The sequence below is a fragment of the Dermochelys coriacea genome, chromosome 1 (assembly GCF_009764565.3).
Source record: "Dermochelys coriacea isolate rDerCor1 chromosome 1, rDerCor1.pri.v4, whole genome shotgun sequence".
In the NCBI taxonomy this organism is placed as follows: Eukaryota; Metazoa; Chordata; order Testudines; family Dermochelyidae; genus Dermochelys; species Dermochelys coriacea.
The window spans coordinates 297200103-297221689 of record NC_050068.2 but is presented as its reverse complement, the minus strand read 5'-3'; the positions used below and the strand labels follow the sequence as shown (position 1 = coordinate 297221689).

The 21587-nt window shown below is 40.4% G+C and overlaps 1 protein-coding gene across 1 annotated transcript in view; it reads left to right on the top strand.

Annotated features, from left to right (window-relative positions):
- TMEM117 (transmembrane protein 117) overlaps window positions 1–21587 on the top strand; it is a 339089-nt gene that overhangs the window by 211145 nt on the left and 106357 nt on the right. The window contains 1 exon segment of the mRNA XM_038421063.2: window positions 11065–11162. Within this exon segment, the coding sequence (XP_038276991.1) occupies window positions 11065–11162 (98 nt within the window).

Sequence of the window (21587 nt, the reverse complement as noted above, 5' to 3'; positions counted from 1 at the left end):
ACTTAGCTACTGGCTCTCGGGGAAGTGGATTACCTATGCTAGTGGGAGAACCAGTCATCGGCATAGCTATTGTCTACACTAAAGCACCAACTCCTGTGATTTTATCATGAGTCTTCGGTATTTTTCTTGTAGCCCCAGGTCCTGATATCATGTGTATATGTGAAAATCTGAGCTTTTATTTAAAAGAAAAAATAATTTTCTGGACTTCACAGTTGCAGAGAAAAGATAGAAAACCTGAATCGTAAAGGCTCAAAAAAGAGAATGCAAATAAAACAAAACCTCAACAAAAAATTTTAAGGAAGTCTTATGTTATTTTGTGGGTTGGTAATTATTGCTATGTTTAGAACAGGAAATGCATCCAATATTTAGGCACTGTAATGTAGTAACCATTGGTAAAAGTTGACTTTAATGTAGGAATCACTCTTTGCTTAACGATTAATCCCCTTTGCTCCCTAATCAGAGAAAAATAACAGAAAGAATGAATTCCTCCAATTTGTGTGTCTTTTTGTTAAGGATGCCGGTAACTAAACACAATCTTCCAGGTGTAGGCTCAGAGGAGCTGCTGTTTCTTGCTGTCTCTCAAGGGTCCCTGTCTGTAGTGAGCCTCAAATCATTGTCTGTCTTTGGTGGCAGTTTTACAGGCCTTTTTACATTTTTTCCTATGAATCAAGCTTTATAAAGAATTGTTTGCCTGGACTATTTTTAAATAAAGAGTCTTACATTGAAAGTGGTTTGTCATTTTCACATGTCAGTATTCTGAGTCAGTTTACCAATTGGGGTACATGTGACAGTGGAACAGCCTCAAGAGTATTGGTATATTCAGTAAGCATGAAGAACAGTACCAGCGGAAGCTTGGCTTCCATGCAGCACCTTTGTTCCCAGAAGTCAGATATTAGAGGAGCTTTTAAAAAATGGGCTTGACTGATTTATGTGGAGGGTTTGCCTTTCCTCCAAGGGCAATATTTCTTCGGAAGTATAATAAGCTATTGCTTAATATAGGAATTTCTAAACTCTGAAGGCTTTTGTTTTTTGACTGTGGTTTTAGTTTCTATACACATGGGCAAAGTTCCCTCTAATTTTTAACAGGTCGTGTGCACAAAAAATTTCTTCTGTGCCGCCGCCGAAGCGCACACAAAAAAAAGCCGAAGCCGGGAGTGTGCGCGGTGTTTCGCCGTGTGCGCGGGGTTTAACATCTGTGTGCGCCCACCCATGCACCCGGCTTAGAGGGAGCAGTGCAAGTGGGTGATTAAAACCGATATTAATGTTGCACATATGTAATTCAAAGGATATTTGGCAAAGGTTTGTGATCTGAACAGAAATTCATTTAGTTGTCTACTTTCCTCTTGTGTGATAGAGGCAATGCTGAAGAGAGGCTTGGGAAAGGTTGCAAAATGTATTGCATAAGTAGCTGCCATTTATTTTTTTGTTGACAGCTTTCATTTGCTGGTTACTCTTTGTAACTAGAAGCTAGTTATTTGCAGAATATTCACAGAACATTACATAGATTTTTGTTAAGCTCTTGTATACAATGTTGTGGTAACTGGTCCCAGGATATCTGAGAGGCAAGGTGAGTGAGGTAATATATTTTCTTGGACCAACTTCAGTTGATGAGAGAGGCAAGCTTCAGAGCTTGCACAAAGCTCTTCCTCAGGTCTGGGAAATGTATTCAGGGCTTGGCTACACTTGAGAGTTACAGTGCAGGTAAAGGACGCCCGCACTAGCTCACTCCCCGTCCACACTGGCAAGGCACGTAGAGCGCTCTGACTCCACGGCTACAGCGCTGCTTGGACTCTACCTCAGCGAGTGGAATAACATTTGCAGGACCCTCGCTGGAGCACCAGTGTGAACGAGGTGTTTCTTTACTGCGCTCTGATCAGCCTCTGGAAACATCTTATAATCCCCTTAAGTCAAATGGCTACTCTTGTCATTGTTTTTGAATTGCTGCAGGAATGCGGATATGCCCTTTAAAAGCTCTGTTTCTGACAGCCAGCTGCTTATCTGCTCCGAGACAAAGCAAGCCATTTGTCATAACCATACAGCTAAGAGTAGCCTAGAATTCCTCCTTACCTGTAAGGGGTTAAGAAGCTCAAATAACCCGGTTGGCACCTGACCAAAAGGACCAAGGGGGAAAGAAGATACTTTCAAATCTGGGGGCGGAGGGGGAAGGATTTGTTTGTGCTCTTTGTTTGTGTGTTCTCTGGGGAAGCAGAGAAGCATCAGGTCAGAAAACTCCTTCTCCTAAAATCATCCTAAAATGAGTCTCAATATTGCAAAAAGAGTAGGTAAATAAGGCAAGGCATGTTAGATTATCTTTTGTTTTTAGCTTGTGAATTTTCCCTGTGCTAAGAGGGAGGTTTATCCCTGTTTTTTTTTTTGTAACTTTAAAGTTTTGCCTAGAGGGGAATCCTCTATTTTGAATCTGATTACCCTGTAAAGTTACCTTCCATCCTGATTTTACAGAGGTGCTTCTTTTACTTTTTTTTCTTTATAATAAAGTTGTGTTTTTTAAGAATCTGGTTTACCTATTTGGTTGGTAGGTTATTCTCAAGCCTCTCCAGGAAAGGGGGTGAAGGGGTTGGGGGCACATTTTAGGGAAACAGGAACTCCAAGTGGTTCTTTTCCTGAATCTATGTCTAACTCACTTGGTGGTGGCAGCAGTACCCATCCAAGGACAAGGAAGGATTTGTGCCTTGGGGAAGTTTTTAACCTAAGCTGGTAGAATTAAGCATAGGGGGTCTTTCATGCGGGTTCCCACATCTGTACCCTAGAGTTCAGAGTGGGGAGGAAATCCTGACACCATTAGTGTGGAATGCTGTGTGTGAGAGAGGGAGGGAGGCAGGTGGGGGAGAGGGGTCTGCTGCTGTCTGAACTTACAAGACAGCATGCTGACATGCTCTCAGCCCCCCAAACCCACTCTCTCTCCCCCCACATACACACAACACACTCCCTGTCACACCCCACCCCACCCCCATTTGAAAAGCATGCTGCATTCACTTGCATGCTGGGATAGCTGCCCACAATGCACCACTCCCAATGCCGCTGCAAGTGCTGTAAATGTGGCCACGCCAGTGTGCTTGAAGCTGTCCGTGTGGACAGACTGCAGCGCTTTCCCTATTGTGCTCTCTGAAGGCTGGTTTAACTCAAAGCGCTCTACATCTGCAAGTGTAGCCATGCCCTCAGAGTGTCACAGCTATATACAAGGTAGAACAGATAGTTTAGCATAAGTAGTTAGCACATATTTCAAGGAACCATTTGAGGTCAAGTGGCCAGTTAACACCTCTCCAATCAAAGAGGGGAAAGGAGAAAATAAAAAAACTGAGTGGAGGTGGTGGGGGGCGGGAGGTTAAGTAGATTGTTATAATAAGCCATAAATCCAATCCCTATTCAGTGCATGATTTTCCACCCTGCCAAGATTAAAAAGGTGTTGCTGGCCAGTAAAGGAGGACAATAAAGGAGATGGCTCTGAACTCTAAGTTTATGCTGTAGGAACCTTCCTCCAGGGACTAGTTCTTGTATTTGGTGCCTAGGTGCTATGATGATTGGCACACTATAAATACACACCTGGATGGTTGCCAAGTCTCGTAAGATAATAAAGCTGCACTGCCTTTCAAAACAAGCCCAAACTACCCAACACAAGGCAATCCCATTTCGGTCAGCACTGGTCTGCATCCACAGTGCCACGGCCGACCACCAGACCCCCAAAAGATACCCCACGGTGTGCACCACAAGACTGGAAATGCCCCAAGAGTCACTGACCAACAACAGTGGCATGATGCCACTCTACTCCCCTCCACAGCCCTGTGACCCAAGCCGTGCTGCAGCTCCCGCACTCAGCTTTGTCACCCTTTGCCCCCTCCCCCACACAAACCCCCACAGCCTGCATCCCACCACCCCTCGCAGCTCCCCCGACAGACCTCCCCCACTAGTGCAGATGCAACACCACCACCAGAGATGCACCAACAGAAAGACCGCCGACCACAGCTGGGCTTTTAATACTAATAATAATAATTAATAATAATTTTTTAAAAAGCACAAGCATTGCAGAACCAGCAGCCAGCAAGGGCAGGCAAATCCTAGGCTGCGGCAACCTGCCAGCCTACTGCTATCAGTACCCCGCTCCAACCCCCCCCCCCCATACCAACCAACCAGCCAACTCCCCTGTACCGTAGTGCAGGTAGGAGGTAGCCCATGGGGAGAGAATAGGCACTGCAGAGCACTCAAGAAGCAAACACATGCAGCAATCCCATGAGGACATACAGGGAGAGGAACCCAACCGAAGCTGACTGAGTGAGCTGGTTCCCTCCAGCTCACATAGATGGAACTCAAGCGGGCTGGGCCAGGCCTCCGTCCCTGCTCTGGGCTCCTGGTTCCCCCCTTGACCTGCCATTGTCCTGTTAATCAGGCTGACCTGGAGCATTGGCCCTGGGGACTGTCAGTCTCCAGATCCTGATTTCTTCCTATCCCCTTTCTTTTGGTGTTGGGAGAGGGATTGTGCAACCAGGAGACAACTATACTCTCTGTGGGCAATTAAAAAAAAAAAAGCAGCAGCCACACCTTCCAGAAAAGCCCCAAAGGAAAGCCAAAACAAGCAACAAGCTACTTAAAGAGCCAGAAAAGCCTAGAGACAAGCAAATAAGCTACTGAAAAAGCTGAAAAAGCCTAGAAACAACAAGTGACTCAAAGAAATGATAAACCTAGTCCACTTAAAACAAGCAGAAATTGGCTTTTTCTTTTAAGTCTGAATAGTTTCCTGGGAGGAGAAAAGGATGGATAGGCTCATACATACTGTGTAATCCTGGGCTATAGAAGACTTGGGTTCAGTTCCCTTTTTGACCAGAGATGTCCTGTGTGACTTTGAGCAAGTCACTTAGCCTCTCTGTGCCTCAGTTTCCTATCTGTAAAGTGGTGATTATACCACTTGCCTTCCTTAGAAGGGTGTTACATTAAAGATTGTGAGGTGCTCAGATACTACATTTTGGGGGGCATATGAGTACATAAGCCAAATAAAGGAAAAAGTGCCTTTAGGACAAAAGGAAACTCTTAGAGTCCCAAGGTGGAGAATGTTCTAGCTCCCTGATTTCCATGGGATTAGAGGGAAAACATAGAAATCTGCTGCTCCAATCTAATAGGAATGGATCTGTAACAAAAATCTTTGTCCATCCATGCTCTGAAGGAGAATAGAGGGCATTTTTCATTACTGTTAGTTATGAAGAGGTATATTGATTGAACCGTCTTTCTGAGCAGTAGGTCCACTATGTACTGCCTCAGAGATCACTCATGCTGACCTTATAGTCTGTGGTTTAATGTGTTCATTAATAAGTTATCTGTCCTTTCAGGTACAAAGCCATTGGATACACTCAGTGTCCCAGGCATTATCACCACAGAGTCAGAGCTTTTAGACAAAGTAGTTGGGAATGAGCACTCCTTGTTTGTTGACATAAAATGTTGCTGTGGTGGTGTCTGTTAGAATGTAAACTACTCAGTGCTTAATTCGATGTAGAAAAGATTTCAGAGTCCATCAGATGATTGGTTTCAGAGTGGTAGCCACGTTAGTCTGTATCCACAGAAACAACGAGGAGTCCTTGTGGCACCTTAGAGACTAACACATTTATTTGGGCATTAGCTTTGAAGTGGGTTCTAGCCCATGAAAGCTTATGCCCAAATAAATGTGTTAGTCTCTAAGGTGCCACAAGGACTCTTCATTGTTTTTTCATCAGATGCTTGTAATTCTAGAGTGTTCTGATGGACCATGGCTTCAAATTATTCTGTCCTCTGTTTATTGTTTAATTCTTGAGGTGTATGCCTCACCCAATATGATGACTGGGTGATGACTACTACAAATGAAATAGGTTTCAGAGTAGCAGCCGTGTTAGTCTGTATTCGCAAAAAGAAAAGGAGTACTTGTGGCACCTTAGAGACTAACAAATTTATTTGAGCGTAAGCTTTCGTGAGCTATAGCTCACTTCAGACTGAATGCATCCGATGAATTGAGCTGTAGCTCATGAAAGCTTATGCTCAAATAAATTTGTTAGTCTCTAAGGTGCCACAAGTACTCTTTTTCTTTTTACAAATGAAATACTGAAGGAAACTCCAGTGAGCTCATTGTTCTCTATTTCAGGCATTTCCAAACATTTTCATAGGGTAGTTCACTTTCTAATAACAGAGATTGTCTCATAGTCCATTTCCTTCCAATTTACATATACTCCAATTATTTGCATAGAAAAAGGGCTGTTATGAAAGCATTTAATAGATTTTAATTATTTTAAAATGCAATTTAGTAGCTGGAAACAAAGATGATGAGCCAGCACCATTTAACAAACCATCTCTCCACAGACTACCAGCAATTGCTCCAATGACTACAGTGTGGGAACTTCTGCTTTAGTTCCTACCCAGGAAGGGGTTTGAAGATTTTTGAAGGAATGGTCAAAAGTGTCCCCATGTTGTCCTTGTTTAGAGTTTTTTTTGCAGCTAGCCGGTTTGTAACAGGCTGTCAGTGTTTTTCTGAAACACCTCTTAGCAGATGATTTTACTGTGTAAGGATTAAGTGGGTCTGTTGACTCACTGAGGTAGGGATCTCATTACTGCACCTTTGAAGTGACTTTCTTGGGAGTGTGTGGTCTGAGCAGCCCTGAGGGAAGAACACTAAAAGCAGCTAAACCTGATAGAAGGAGCAAGCTAATCTTATGGTATTTTATTGTTGCTTTCTTTGTTAATAAAGTCAAACATCAGAGAAGAATGAATTTGGACTTTATAATGTGAGCTGAGCTCATAGCACAGATTTGGAAGGCTCTTGTTTGCAGTTATTTGTTATGCTGTTTCACTGGTCGCATCTTGTAGGATTCTCTCGGCTCCTGCTCAGTCCCCTCAGAGTTGGGAGATTAGCTTTTGAGTAGTGTTCACACTTTGGTTTTTCATTTTTTCCCTGAGGCACATGTTTTGATCTTAAATTGATCGTTCTGAATTGAGATTTTTTCCTCCTGGGAGCTTCACCTTCCACTCACTCAAAGGGACAGACTGGAATATTCAGAAAGCAGCATTTATACACAGCAGGGCGTGGTTTGCAATAACTGCCTTGCTATCATAGCCCTCAAAGGTCACAAAACCTTAAGAACTAGGAAAGGTCTGCCAATCTAACGCTAAGCTAGGAGTAAAAAGAAAAGGAGTACTTGTGGCACTTTAGAGACTAACAGATTTATTAGAGCATAAGCTTTCGTGAGCTACAGCTCACTTCATCGGTGCCACAAGTACTCCTTTTCTTTTTACGTATACAGCCTAACACAGCTGCTACTCTGTAAGCCAGGAGTGAGAATCCTGAAGATACCTTCTAAGAAGCAGAACTTCACAATAATTTTCTCTGTCTGCTGTAGGTGATGTAATAAGAAAGCAGTGGTTTGATCAGTGACGAAGGTAGTTTTATGAAAAACTGATGCAATGATAAGAATAAATAAATAATTAGCTTTCCTATAACACTTTTCATCTGAGCATCTCAAAGCACTTTACAAAGATGGGTAAGTATCATTATACCCATTTTATACATATTCTCTACTGGTAATTGTATTGTCGGGTAGTTGTATTTCCCAAAACGGTTCAACTCAAAATCAAAATTTCCTGCTTCTACATGGTTGCAGTGTACCATTTCACAGCGGGCCGTCAGTTTTTTTTTATCTTTAATATTGTGACTCGTAGAATTTCTACATATTTGACCTAATGATGAAGAGAGATGTGCCACTAAAGTATTCCTGGGTTACCCTCCTAGATAATCTCCAACGCATCATCAAGGATCTACAACCTATCCTGAAGGACGACCCATCACTCTCACAGATCTTGGCAGACAGGCCAGTCCTTGCTTACAGACAGCCCCCCAATCTGAAGCAAATACTCACCAGCAACCACACACCACACAACAGAACCACTAACCCAGGAACCTATCCTTGCAACAAAGCCCGTTGCCAACTCTGTCCACATATCTATTCAGGGGACACCATCATAGGGCCTAATCACATCAGCCACACTATCAGAGGCTCGTTCACCTGCGCATCTACCAATGTGATATATGCCATCATGTGCCAGCAATGCCCCTCTGCCATGTACATTGGCCAAACTGGACAGTCTCTACGTAAAAGAATAAATGGACACAAATCAGACATCAAGAATTATAACATTCGAAAACCAGTTGGAGAACACTTCAATCTCTCCGGTCACTCGATTACAGACCTGAGGGTGGCTATTCTTCAACAAAAAAGCTTCAAAAACAGACTCCAACGAGAGACTGCTGAATTGGAATTAATTTGCAAACTGGATACAATTAACTTAGGCTTGAATAGAGACTGGGAATGGATGAGTCATTACACAAAGTAAAACTATTTCCCCATGTTATTTCTCCCCTCCCACCCCGCCCCCCACTGTTCCTCAGATATTCTTGTTAACTGCTGGAAATAGCCTACCTTGCTTGTCACTATGAAAGGTTTTCCTCCTTCCCCCCCCCCCCCGCTGCTGGTGATGGCTTATCTTAAGTGATCACTCTCGTTACAGTGTATATGATAAACCCATTGTTTCATGTTCTCTGTGTGTATATCAATCTCCCCTCTGTATTTTCCACCAAATGCATCCGATGAAGTAAGCTGTAGCTCACGAAAGCTTATGCTCAAATAAATTTGTTAGTCTCTAAGGTGCCACAAGTACTCCTATACATAGAATAATTTCAGAATGCAAGAATTGCACATCATGGAACATCTATTCCGCAATATATAGTAACAGAGCATTTTTCCAGATAGTCTGTTCTAATAGAGATGAAAGTTTGCCAGGCAGTGCATTGGATTTTGAGAGGTGAAATAAATTCTTTAACTTGTAGAAAACAAAAGGTTTGAATTTTTGTTTTCTGCCAATTCTGGTGGAAGTTAAAACAACTTGTTGCTATTACAATGATACTATCCCAACAAAATTATTTTTATTGTGACAAAGCTGAGTACCTTCCTCCCATGCACCATTTTCCACAATGACTGTCCTTGACCAGCACCAGAAAATGAATTTGATTTCTCTAATGGAAAAGGTAATTGGATTTTTCTTTATTGAATGCATCCCTTTAATGACTGTCTTTGCTTCTGCCAATTTAGCTGCAAGTGACCTGACATTGATTTGATGATAAGACTTAAAATAAATGCTAGAGCTAAGGGATGAAAAAGACCAGCTGTCTGATATCAGAATGAACATTTCCTGCTTCATCTTGCCATTTTCCTCAGCAAATGTCACTTACTTGATTGCCATTCTTATATAACATGCTGCTGTAATAACTGGTCACTCAGCTGCAGGTTGTTTCCTTCTAGCAAATATAAGTATTTCCCAGAAAGTACTCTTGAGAAAACATTTTGAAAATTGAATAAAACCCATTTGGTAATCATCTGTTTCCTTGCAAATATTTATTACTGTACAGACTCTTCCTGGAACTGGAAAAGTATTTCTGAATGAAATTAATTAAATCTTTAGAGGGGCCTTTTTTAAGCATTAAATATGTATCCAAATATTTATTTAGTTAACTTTGGGGATCTTATTAAGATAAAAACTGTTATAACATGGGTGATTGGAGAAAGGAATTACCAAAGGAAAACCATTGGAAATGGTAGTATTTCAGGATACAATCGATTCTTCAAGCTAAGATTGATAGAACCCTGGAATCCCAGAGTACATATTTGTTTATATGCCATATATGCTTAAAGTTTTCATCATCGTTTAGGATTCAGGTCTGCAATGTGTTGAACACCTTCACCCCCTGAGGGCTGAGAACCCTAAAGTTGGGAGATGAATTTGATTCATATGTGGCTTTGATTTAAACATAGGCTTTTTGTTCCCTTCAATAAACACTGTAAAATGTCTTTGAATGAAAGTGGTAATTCACATGCTAGCTGATTAAATTAAGAGACCCAAACCAAAACAATTCCATGCTTCAAAAATAAACCAGGAAGAAAATAAAAATAAGAAATTCTCCGTAAAACTGGGTTCTATTTGGGAGTAAAACTGGGGTGGGGATTGGGGGGGTGTTCTTGAAATCTCTGTAGGAGTTACTTTTATATTTATCAAAAGAATTAATAGTTTAAACAGTGTAGTGATGCTAGTGGCAGACAAACATTTATTTTATTGCATTTCACAGCCAGGGCTGTGTACTGACCTTTTCCTTACTTTTTTTTTCTTTTTTTTTTAAACATCTATATATGGTTTCCCCACCACTGGGTTTTCTAAATAGCATGGTGGATGAAATGACTATACTGTATTTTTCAGCACTTAAGAAGAGTGTTAATCTGAAAAAAAGGATATGGCTTTTTAACACACTCAAAGATCATGGATATCCAAATCTATTGCTTTAGTTCAGACTCATTTCTAATTCTTTTTGTAAATCATCCAAAAGTAGTATGTGTGTATGGGTCTCTGGGCAGAGTTTGACAGATGGTCCATTTAAATATGAGTACTGAAAATTAGAATAAGCATTTCAATTTTTAAATACCATGTAAGGGAACAGCACAGGTTTTAGGGTAATATATGGTTTTTATTCTGTGTGTACATTTTTCATTGGCATCTGGGATCGAGGGTAGCATATGGCCCTTACTGCACAAGCTTCCCTGGCTTCAACCCCCTGGACTGCAATTCAGATTTCATAGCCAAAATTCTCCCAACACTATGCTCATTGAACTTGGACTTATCTCCCCAGCTGGACTGGAATAGTACTGTTTGCCTTCTTCATATGGCTATGAAGAAAGTAACCTACATCCATTTTTTCCTATATCTTCATAAGTAACTCATTTAGATTAACTTCTATCCTCTCTGCATATTTGGCAATGCATGAGCCTTCTCACATCTCTCATGAAGGGGTACTCACCAGTTCTAGAAAGCAGACCAGAGTTCATGTAGGTTTTGAATAAGAGACCTGCAGATAATATCTTTGTTCAGATTTTCAACTTAGCTGTTGTTACAAATGTTGATAAGTGATCTGAAATGAAAAACCTTTTGGAATCTAAAAATTTGTGTTTAAAACTTTGTGACACTGATTTAAATGATTTCCTTCTTCCTCCATAGGTCACTGATATGATGCTTCAGGACAAGCCCTACCCTGACTGGGGGAAGTCTGCCAGAGCTTTCTGGAAGAAAGGAAATGTTAGGATCATTTTATTCTGGTAGGAAAACAGTAAAATCCAGTTATTGTAACTGAGTCCTGAATAGACATCCAAACCTCTGCCAAAGTACTCTCTAACGCTCTATGTCAGTGAAGAACTTTGAAGTGAATACATGATAAGAATAAAACTGGTAAAGGATTTAAGCTATATTTTCTAACAAAATATCAAACAATATTTGTCAGCCTGTTAAAACAATTTTTGTATGAATAAAAAAGCTTTACAGCAATTTAAATCAATGCTGCATATGCATACACACCCTCAAATAAGAATATATGACATATGAGTCAAATTTTAAAATTGCCTCAACCTGGCTTCCATTTTTTGTCCAGGCAATTGTGGGCACAAAAGTGTAGGAGCAAAATTGCTGGCACATGTGATAACATTAAGATGTCTCATTACATGTTTGTCCCTGTATATGAGTTAACTAGACATCTGAATGCCCTCTCACGTGCTTGCAATTAAATGTGGTAATATTTTGCATTCACAATTTAATGTGAACGCAAAAATAGATTGGGCCCATAGATTTTTTTTTTTTGAGAAAGAATATAAAAAATAGACAAGAAGTAAACCAGTATGGCTAAATAACAGGGTAAAAGAGTTATATGAACCAAAAGGTATACTTCACAAAATGTAATTCCAGCGCAGCCCAAATCATGCTATTAACAAGGAATATAAACTATGGCAGGTAGAATGAAAAATGGAAACTAGGTGGTCTAAGAAGGAATTTGAAGAGCATATTGTCAAAGATATAAAAAGGACAATAAGACATTCTTCAGATATAGGAGGCCTATGAGAATATCAGTGAGTGCTATTCTAGCAAAGGGTAAAGGGAGAAATTCAGGAAGTTACGTTATAGAGAAGCTCATAGATTCATAGATTCATAGATACTAAGGTCAGAAGGGACCATTCTGATCATCTAGTCAGACCTCCTGCACAACGCAGGCCACAGAATCTCACCCACCCACTCCTACAAAAAACCTCACCTATGTCTGAGCTATTGAAGTCCTCAAATCGTGGTTTAAAGACTTCAAGGAGCAGAGAATCCTCCCTCAAGTGACCCATGCCTCATGCTACAGAGGAAGGCGAAAAACCTCCAGGGCCTCTCCAATCTGCCCTGGAGGAAAATTCCTTCCTGACCCCAAATATGGCGATCAGCTGAACCCTGAGCATATGGGCAAGATTCACTAGCCAGATACTACCAAAAATTCTTTTCTGGGTAACTCAGATCCCATCCATCTAATATCCCATCTCAGGGGATTAGGCCTATTTACCCTGAATATTTAAAGATCAATTAATTACCAAAATCACATTATCCCATCATACCATCTCCTCCATATACTTATCGAGTAGAATCTTAAAGCCAGATAGATCTTTTGCCCCCACTGCTTCCCTTGGAAGGCTATTCCAAAACTTCACTCCTCTGATGGTTAGAAACCTTCATCTAATTTCAAGTCTAAACTTCCTGGTGGCCAGTTTATCCCCATTTGTTCTTGTGTCCACATTGGTACTGAGCTGAAATAATTCCTCTCCCTCTCCTGTATTTATCCCTCTGATATATTTATAGAGAGCAATCATATCTCCCCTCAACCTTCTTTTAGTTAGGCTAAACAAGCCAAGCTCCTTAAGTCTCCTTTCATAAGACAAGTTTTCCATTCCTCGGATCATCCTTCTCTGTACCTACTCCAGTTTGAATTCATCCTTTTTAAACATGGGAGACCAGAACTGCACACAGTATTCTAGGTGAGGTCTCACCAGTGCCTTGTATAATGGTACTAAAACCTCCTTATCCCTACTGGAAATGCCTCTCCTGATGCATCCCAAAACCGCATTAGCTTTTTTCACAGCCATATCACATTGGCAGCTCATAGTCATCCTATGATCAACCAATACTCCAAGGTCCTTCTCCTCTTCCGTTACTTCTAATTGATGCGTCCCCAACTTATAACTATAATTCTTGTTATTAATCCCTAAATGCATAACCTTACACTTCTCACTATTAAATTTCATCCTATTACTATTACTCCAGTTTACAAGGTCATCCAGATCCTCCTGTATAATATCCCGATCCTTCTCTGAATTGGCAATACCTCCCAGCTTTGTATCATCTGCAAACTTTATGAGCACACTCCCACTTTTTGTGCCAAGGTCAGTAATAAAAAGATTAAATAAGATTGGTCCCAAAACTGATCCCTGAGGAACTCCACTGGTAACCTCCCTCCAGCCTGACAGTTCGCCTTTCAGTAGGACCCGTTGCAGTCTCCCTTTTAACCAATTCCTTATCCACCTTTTGATGTTCATATTGATCCCCATCTTTTCCAATTTAACCAATAATTCCCCATGTGGCAAGGTATCAAACGCCTTACTGAAATCTAGGTAAATTAGATCCACTGCATTTCCTTTATCTAAAAAATCTGTTACTTTTTCAAAGAAGGAGATCAGGTTGGTTTGGCACGACCTACCTTTTGTAAAACCATGTTGTATTTTGTCCCATTTACCATTGACTTCAATGTCCTTAACTAATTTCTCCTTCAAAATTTTTTACAGGACCTTGCATACTACAGATGTCAAACTAACTGGCCTGTAGTTACCTGGATCACTTTTTTTTCCTTTCTTAAAAATAGGAACTATATTAGCAATTCTCCAATCATTCGGTACAAGTCCTGAGTTTACAGATTCATTAAAAATTCTTGCTAATGGACTTGCAATTTCAGGTGCCAATTCCTTTAATATTCTTGGATGAAGGTTATCTGGGCCCCCCGATTTAGTCCCATTAAGCTGTTTGATTTTCACTTCTACCTCAGATATGGTAATATCTACCTCCATATCCTCATTCCCATTCCCATATGCTACCATTATCCCCAAGATCCTCTTTAGCTTTATTAAAGACTGAGGCAAAGTATTTGTTTAGATATTGGGCCATGCCTAGATTATCTTTAACCTCCACTCCATCCTCAGTGTTAAGCGGCCCCCTTCTTCCTTCTTAGTTTTCTTCTTATTTATATGGCTATAGAACCTTTTAGTATTGGTTTTAATTCCCTTTGCAAGGTCCAACTCTACTCGACTTTTAGCCTGTCTCACTTTATCCCTACATGTTCTGACCTCAATAAGGTAGCTTTCCTTGCTGATCCCTCCCATCTTCCACTCCCTATATGCTTTCTGCTTCTTCTTAATCACCTCTCTAAGATGCTTGCTTATCCAGCTTGGTCTACAACTCCTGCCTATGAATTTTTTCCCCTTTCTTGGGATACAGGCTTCTGATAGCTTCTGCAGCTTTGATTTAAAGTAATCCCAGGCCTCCTCTACCTTTAGATCCATAAATTCTTCAGTCCAATCCACTTCCCTAACTAATTTCCTTAATTTTTGAAAGTCAGCCCTTTTGAAATCAAAAACTCTAGTTGCAGATTTATTTTTGTTAATCCTTCCATTCAGTTTGAACTGAATTAACTCATGATCAAGCCAAGATTATCCCTTACAACCATTTCTTCTATGAGGTCCTCGCTATTCACCAAAATAAAATCTAAAATGGCATCCTCTCTAGTCGGTTCAGCAGCTACTTGTTGAAAGAATCCATCAGCTATCGCATCTAGGAAAATCTGAGCCCTATTATTATTACTAGCACTGGTCCTCCAGTCTATATCTGGGAAGTTAAAGTCTCCCATGATCATGCAGTTTCCATTAGTATTTACTTTATTAAAAACATTAAAAAGGACTCTATCCATATCCAAATTAGATCCCGGAGGTCTATAGCACACCCCAAGTACTATCGTAGGAGAGGCTTTACTAGTTATCTTCCCCAATGTAATTTTTGCCCAGACAGACTCTGTCTTATCCATTGCATCGCTTCTTATTTCTTTACATTCTACCTCATCATTGATATACAATGCTACTCCACCACCTTTCCCTTTATTTCTGTCTTTCCTAAACAGCACATTCCCTTCAATACCTGTTGTCCAGTCATTACTACTATTCCACCATGTTTCTGTTATCCCTATAATATCTGGTTTCACTCCCTGCACCAGTAGCTCTAGTTCCTCCATTTTGTTACCTAGGCTCCTCGCATTGGTGTACAAACATCTTAATTTTTGCTATTTGGCCTCAGTCACATTTTGTACCCTATTAGGCACAGTCTTTCTACAGCCAGTATAACCTATTAGACTGGTATCCATACTGCCCTCACTCCTTATATACATTCTCCTACCTATGGCTGTATCCTTTCTTACTTCATCTTCTTCCCTCTCAATGCTAAAATCTGGCATGGAAATTACCTGGACATCTCCCAACCATCTCCCCCAAATTCCTAGTTTAAATGAGGATAGATAAATAAATAAATGATTTATTTGCATCAGTCCTCACCACAGAGGATACTGGTATACTTACATTTTTCCAGGTAATAACGATGTGATACTGTAAGAAATGGGGTGTCAAAAAGAGGAGACACCCAGGAGTTCTGGAGTAACTTAAGAATGAAGGGACCGAGCTAACAAAAATATGCACCTCTCATTAAAATCAAGCAGACTGGAGGACTGAGGGTTAATAAATGTACTTGTTTTGTTGTTGTTTTGTTTTAAAGTGATGGAATAGTTCTGGCAATGACCAAGCACTGACAGTTCAGTACCAGGTAATCTGATTGAAATGATAATTAAGAATTATATCTATCTATCTATCTATCTCCTTAGATTAACATATGATAAAAGAAACCTGCATAGTTTTTCTAAAGGAAAATAATCCCTTACTGATCTTTAAGAACTCTTTTGAGCATGTCAGGAAAATAGTAGATGAAGGAGAACTGGTATATCTAATGTATTTTGGATTTTCAAAAGACCTTTGACAAAGTTCCTCTCACAAGGCAATTAAGAAAACTAATAAATCATGGGGTGAGAGATAAAACAGATTAGAAATTGGCTAAGAAATAGATAACAGAAAGAATAAGTCTTTTTTTGCCATGTTGCAAACTAAAAATGCGGTGCCCCAAAATTCTGAACTAAGATTTGTATTTAACCATGACCTAGAGGAAGGATTGCACAGTAATATGGCAAAAATTGCAGATGACATAAAATCATTTAGGCTTGTCAAGACTAGAGCAAACTATGTGGGATGTAAGAATGCTAGGTGAATGGGCAGCAGAATTGCAGATGAAATTGATTGTTCACAGATGCAAGGTAATGTATATTGGAAGCAATAATGAGATTATATATATATAATGTAATGTATATTGTATAATGTATAATATAATTTATATATATATATATATATATATAATCTCATTATTGCTTCCAATATACATTACCTTGCCTTTCTGACCACTCCAACCTCTGAAACAGAGGTTTTCATTCTGCTGTCCAAAATGGTCAAAAAGGCAAACACAATGCTAAAATACATATCTAGCAGGATAGAAAAGATTAAGTCTTGACATAAATCAATGGTATGCTTTCATCTGGAATGCAGTATTAAATTCTGGTCAGTCTGTCTCATAAAATAGAGAGCTTCTGGTGAAGTGAAGTTAGTCATGAAGAGACAGTCATTTGAAGAAAGATTGAAAATACTGAGGCTAGTTAGGGGACAAGTAAGAAGTGCCATGGTAAAGATATTTTATTTTCAAAAGAGAACATTGCAAGACAAAGAAGGAGAAATCAAACACTTTAAAAACAACAACAACAACCTTCAGTGTCCTTACAAAAGATGTTTTGAATTTTTTACAGGCCAAAACTGTATAAAGCCATATTTGCTTTCACATAACATTCACACTAAAATAGCCACAAAAAATTGAAAATAGAAATGGATTAAGTAAAAAGATGTTTCTTTTCATGAATACGTATTAAAATAAAGAGTGTTTTTAATGAGGACTCAAAAGCATAAAGGGCAACAAACTTTTATTTGTAGCTATCGGCAATGAAATAAAGTCACCCTAGGCAAGACTCCATATTAAATAGAGACATTATTTATATAGTATGTGTCACACATACAATAACAGTAGACTTGTGTTTTTTCTTTTGAGGAGGAGGAGGAGAGAGAGAGGGGGAAGGCTAACTAAAATTCTGGGTGGTAATATAAAGTATTAGTCTTTCTTTCTTTGCTCTATTTAGCGACTTGTGACATAAATGGGTTCATTTTTGTAAGCTGTCCAAAAGAAACATCCTAAATAGGAAATGCCACAGAAATATAGATGTAGTAGAATCTGCTTAATTAGTATTTCTAAATGGCACATCTCCTTAATTGGGATAAGTGTCAGTTTAGTGCGCTATAGTTTAGTTACTCAAAATAAGGGATAAATCACAAAGATGGCAGAATTTTAAATATCTCAGAAACCTAGGACTGAACACCAAATAGGTGTGTTATTCAATACCTGATGTACATGTGCAATTACAAAAATAGTGCAAATAAACTGGATATTTGAACAGGCAAATCACTGATAAGGGTCAGATCCTTCAAGGTGTCCCTTCGTGGGCATCTAGTCCATAGTGACATGATTACATACTGTTTTTTCCACAGGTCACTTGTCTCATTCAGTGCATAGAATGGACACACAAGGGGAAAAAATTCCAGTCTCTCAGACAATTGTAAAACTGGTATTTCCTAATATTCGTGTGCTTGTCTTGGAACCTATATAACTTTCTTATAATAGTTTTTGCATGTCATCTATCTAATTTTCTTTACATTTTAGCATTTTAATTTTTTAAACTAGATGTCATCTTAATTTAATGCAACAAGTTAGGAATATAGTTCAAAAAGAGTCAAAGGAATTGATCAAAAATTATTCAGTTACTACAGGAGACTATTTATTTTATGTTTAAAAAAAACTATGTTAAACACGGTTCAGTGTGGGATTTCTTACTATGTAAATGTGGGAGTTTCCATCTGAGATTGATAGCCATGTCTCCAGAATGGAAATTAAACATGGGTTTTTTAAATGTTTTTTCTGTGATGCACCTAATTGAGGCTTTGACCTGATCAGCTGTATTTCAATACTTCTTGCTTTGCAGTAGTCACAATAATAAAATGCATTTCTGGAGCATTACGTTGCTTTTACAGATTTGAAAGCGGTTCTTGTATTTGTTTGAAAAGACAACTTATTAAAATTAGTTATTTTCATTGTCCATTGCATTTAAAAGAACTAAGTAGATTTCATAGCTTTGTCAGCTTAAATTAAATGCTGTCCCAGACAAAACAACCCTTTCATTAAAATTCAGATTTCTAAATTGCATATCACACAAATGTAAACCGATACAAAGCAAGGAACTAACTAGTTATGTTATTCATCTTACCCCCGCCCCCATTTACTTCTCTCATTAACTCTTTTTCTCATTCTAAATCAGTGTTTTCAATCAGGGGTACGTGTATCCCTGGGGGTATGCAGAGGGTACTGCAACTCATCTAGATATTTGTCTAGTTTTACAACATGCTACATAAAAAGCACTAGCGAAGTCTGTACAAACTAAAATTTCGTACAGACAATGACTTGTTTATACTGCTCTATATACTATGCACTGAAATTTATATTCCAATCGACTGATTTTATAACTATATGGTAAAAGTGAGAAAGTAAGCAAATTTTCAGTAAGAGTGTGCTGTAACACTTTTATGTCTGATTTTGTAAGCAAATAGTTTTTAAGTGAGGTGCAACTTGGGGGTACACAAGACAAATCAGGCTCCTGAAAGGGATACAGTCATCTGGAAAGGTGGAGAGCCACTGTTCTAAATCACTTATCTTCCATCACCACAGTCCACACATCAGTCAGCAGTAATTCCTTGAACAGACTAGCATTATATATCTGTAGCACTCCATCTTGCTAGCATCTGTTGATCTTGCTCAGAAACTGTTAAATGGGGTCTGCCAATTCACTGAGACAGCTGGGTAACTGATTACTCCGCATGTAAATAAGGGAAGTGGTTGTGGCTCTCTGGGGAGAGAGGAGCTAGGGTGGGGATGAGAAGCGCTGAGAGAGGAAGACAAAGAGCAACCAAGCCTGGTGGAAAGATTTGAGATTAACTTTGTTGTTAATTTATTTTTTTATGTTAAAAAGAGAGCCCAGAAAGTGCTGAGTTTGGACTCAGTGTGTGGACTGAGTTTTACGAGCCAATGAGGACATGCATTTGCTCATGCTTCCCCTCGAGACCTGCAAAGCATGCTGTGGCTGGAATAGTGGATGTCTGTGCAGCTGTCAGTAGGAATCACAACAGCACCATTCCTAGAGGAGCTATGAGGCTTTCGGGGAAGTGGAAGCCTGAGGGAACAATGTGTGGAGGCAGTGAGCGCTCCTGCGGCTGCAAACATCTTGGGATCTTTGCAGGTCTCAAGATTTCCTTTGGGCTTTTAAAACTCAATCCACTGTGCCAGTGTGGTACAAAACAGACTTGAAGCTGATGTAACTGCCTATATGGGATTATCCCCTGGATAGCATTGGACTGGTATGGAGGTTCCCATGAGACCCTCACCCCTGCATAGGGTTGCCAGGTATCCAGTTTTTGACCGGAATTCCCTGTCGAAAAGGGACCCTTCCAGCTCTGGTGAGTACCGCAGACCGGGCTGTTAAAAATCCGGTTGGCTGCCCACAGCGCGGCAAGCAGGGTGCCTGCCTGGCTCCATGCGGCTCCCCGGAAACAGCAACATGTCCCTCTGGCTCCTAGACACTTGGGCGGCCCTGGGGACTCTGCACGCTGCCCCCTCCCTGAGCGCTGGCTCTGCAGCTCCCATTGGCTGGGAACTGTGGCCAAAGGGAGCTGCGGGGGCGGCACCTGCAGAAGGGCAGCATGCTGAGCCTCATGGTTGCGCCTCTGCTTAGGGGCCACAGGGTCATACCGGCCGCTTCCTGGAGCCACCTGCGATGAGCATCGCCTGGAGCCCTCACCCCAAACCCCTTCCCATGCCCCAACCCCCAGCCCGGAGCCTGTTCCTGCACCCTGAACCCCTCACCACCTCCCGCACTCTGAATCCCTTGGCCCCAGCCCAGAGCCCCCTCCTGCACCCTGAATCCCTTGGCCTCACCCCAGAGATTGCACCCACAGCCCAGAGCCTGTAGCCCCTCCCACATCCCAACCGCCTGTCCCAATGAAACCCCTGCCCTGGTGAAAATGAGCAAGTGAGCGAGGGTGGGGGAGAGCGAGTGACAGAGGGAGGGGGGATGGAGTGAACAGGGGTAGGGCCTCGGAGAAGGGGCAGAGCCTGGGAGAATGGGTAGGCTAGGGGGCAGGGCAAGGGTGTTCAGTTTTCTGCAAATAGAAAGTTGTCAACCCTACCCTTGCAGCCTGGTACATTTCCCTGATCTCAAACATTGAAATGGCTTTTTCAAGGGCATAGGCAGTGAGTGTAAGATAGAATAGACTTAAGGGTCCCAGTCACAAGCCAAAAGGGTGGTTTAGACCACGACCAGTCCTGTGAATCTAAACTATAAACTCTCTATTTAAATTTAATTCTCTATTATAGGATTATTAGTCTTCAAAATCCATTGAAGAAGTAAATAATATACTCCTCTAGTATAGCACAGGCAAGTTCTTCCTTTTTTTTTTAATTAGTGTCAATAGTGAATGTGACTATAGGAGCAAAGTGATGTTTGGTAAAGGTTTAAATTTGATTGGTTCAAGCTGCCCTTCCCCAACAACATTGGTTATTTATTTCTGGGTAGGATTTATGATCTTGTAATTCCATAACATAAGGAAATGTCCATCTGTGTAATACTAGAGACTGTGATATTTATATAAAATAGTCATTAGAGCAGAGACTGGACTCCAGGTTCCACCTGTCCCGAATACCCTCACCACTGGGCTACAGGATCATTTTCTCTCTCTCTCGATTTGCCCCAATAACTATTCAAGTAATTTATACAAAATGGAACAGCTTCAACAGAAGAGACTGAAAGCACCATACCCTAGAATAGCCAATAGCCAGGGGACTAGGGCACTCAAACCTGGGAGGGGGGAGACCTGGGTTTGAGTCTGCTCCAGAGTGGGGATTTGAAGCTGGCTCTCCCCCCTCCCAGCTGAGCCTTCTAGCTATTGGGTATAAGGCAGGCACCGGCTTTGTGACTACTCTGGCTTTGTGACTCTAGCTTATCATTTCTGTTCTTATTAGCAATGGTTAAGAATGCCCAGAAAGGAAACAGAACACTTCATTTGACCCAAAATGGATTTTTTTTTTACTTTTTAAACTTTTCAGAAATTCAGAAAAAAATCACTTTCAGTTTGACCAGAACAATGTTTTTGTTTCAGGACTGCCAGCAAACAGAAATTAACACTCCATAAGTGACAGTATTTTATCAATGCAGGCAGTAACATGATCACACAGACTGAAAAAAATTAAAGTGGGGTTGCATGCAATATCTAATAAATATCTGACACTGTCCCCAGTACAAAGTTTCATAGCATAAGTACACCATTTTCCACACTGAAGCAAAATAAATTTCAGACTGTAAAGCTAAGAAAGAGTTTGAT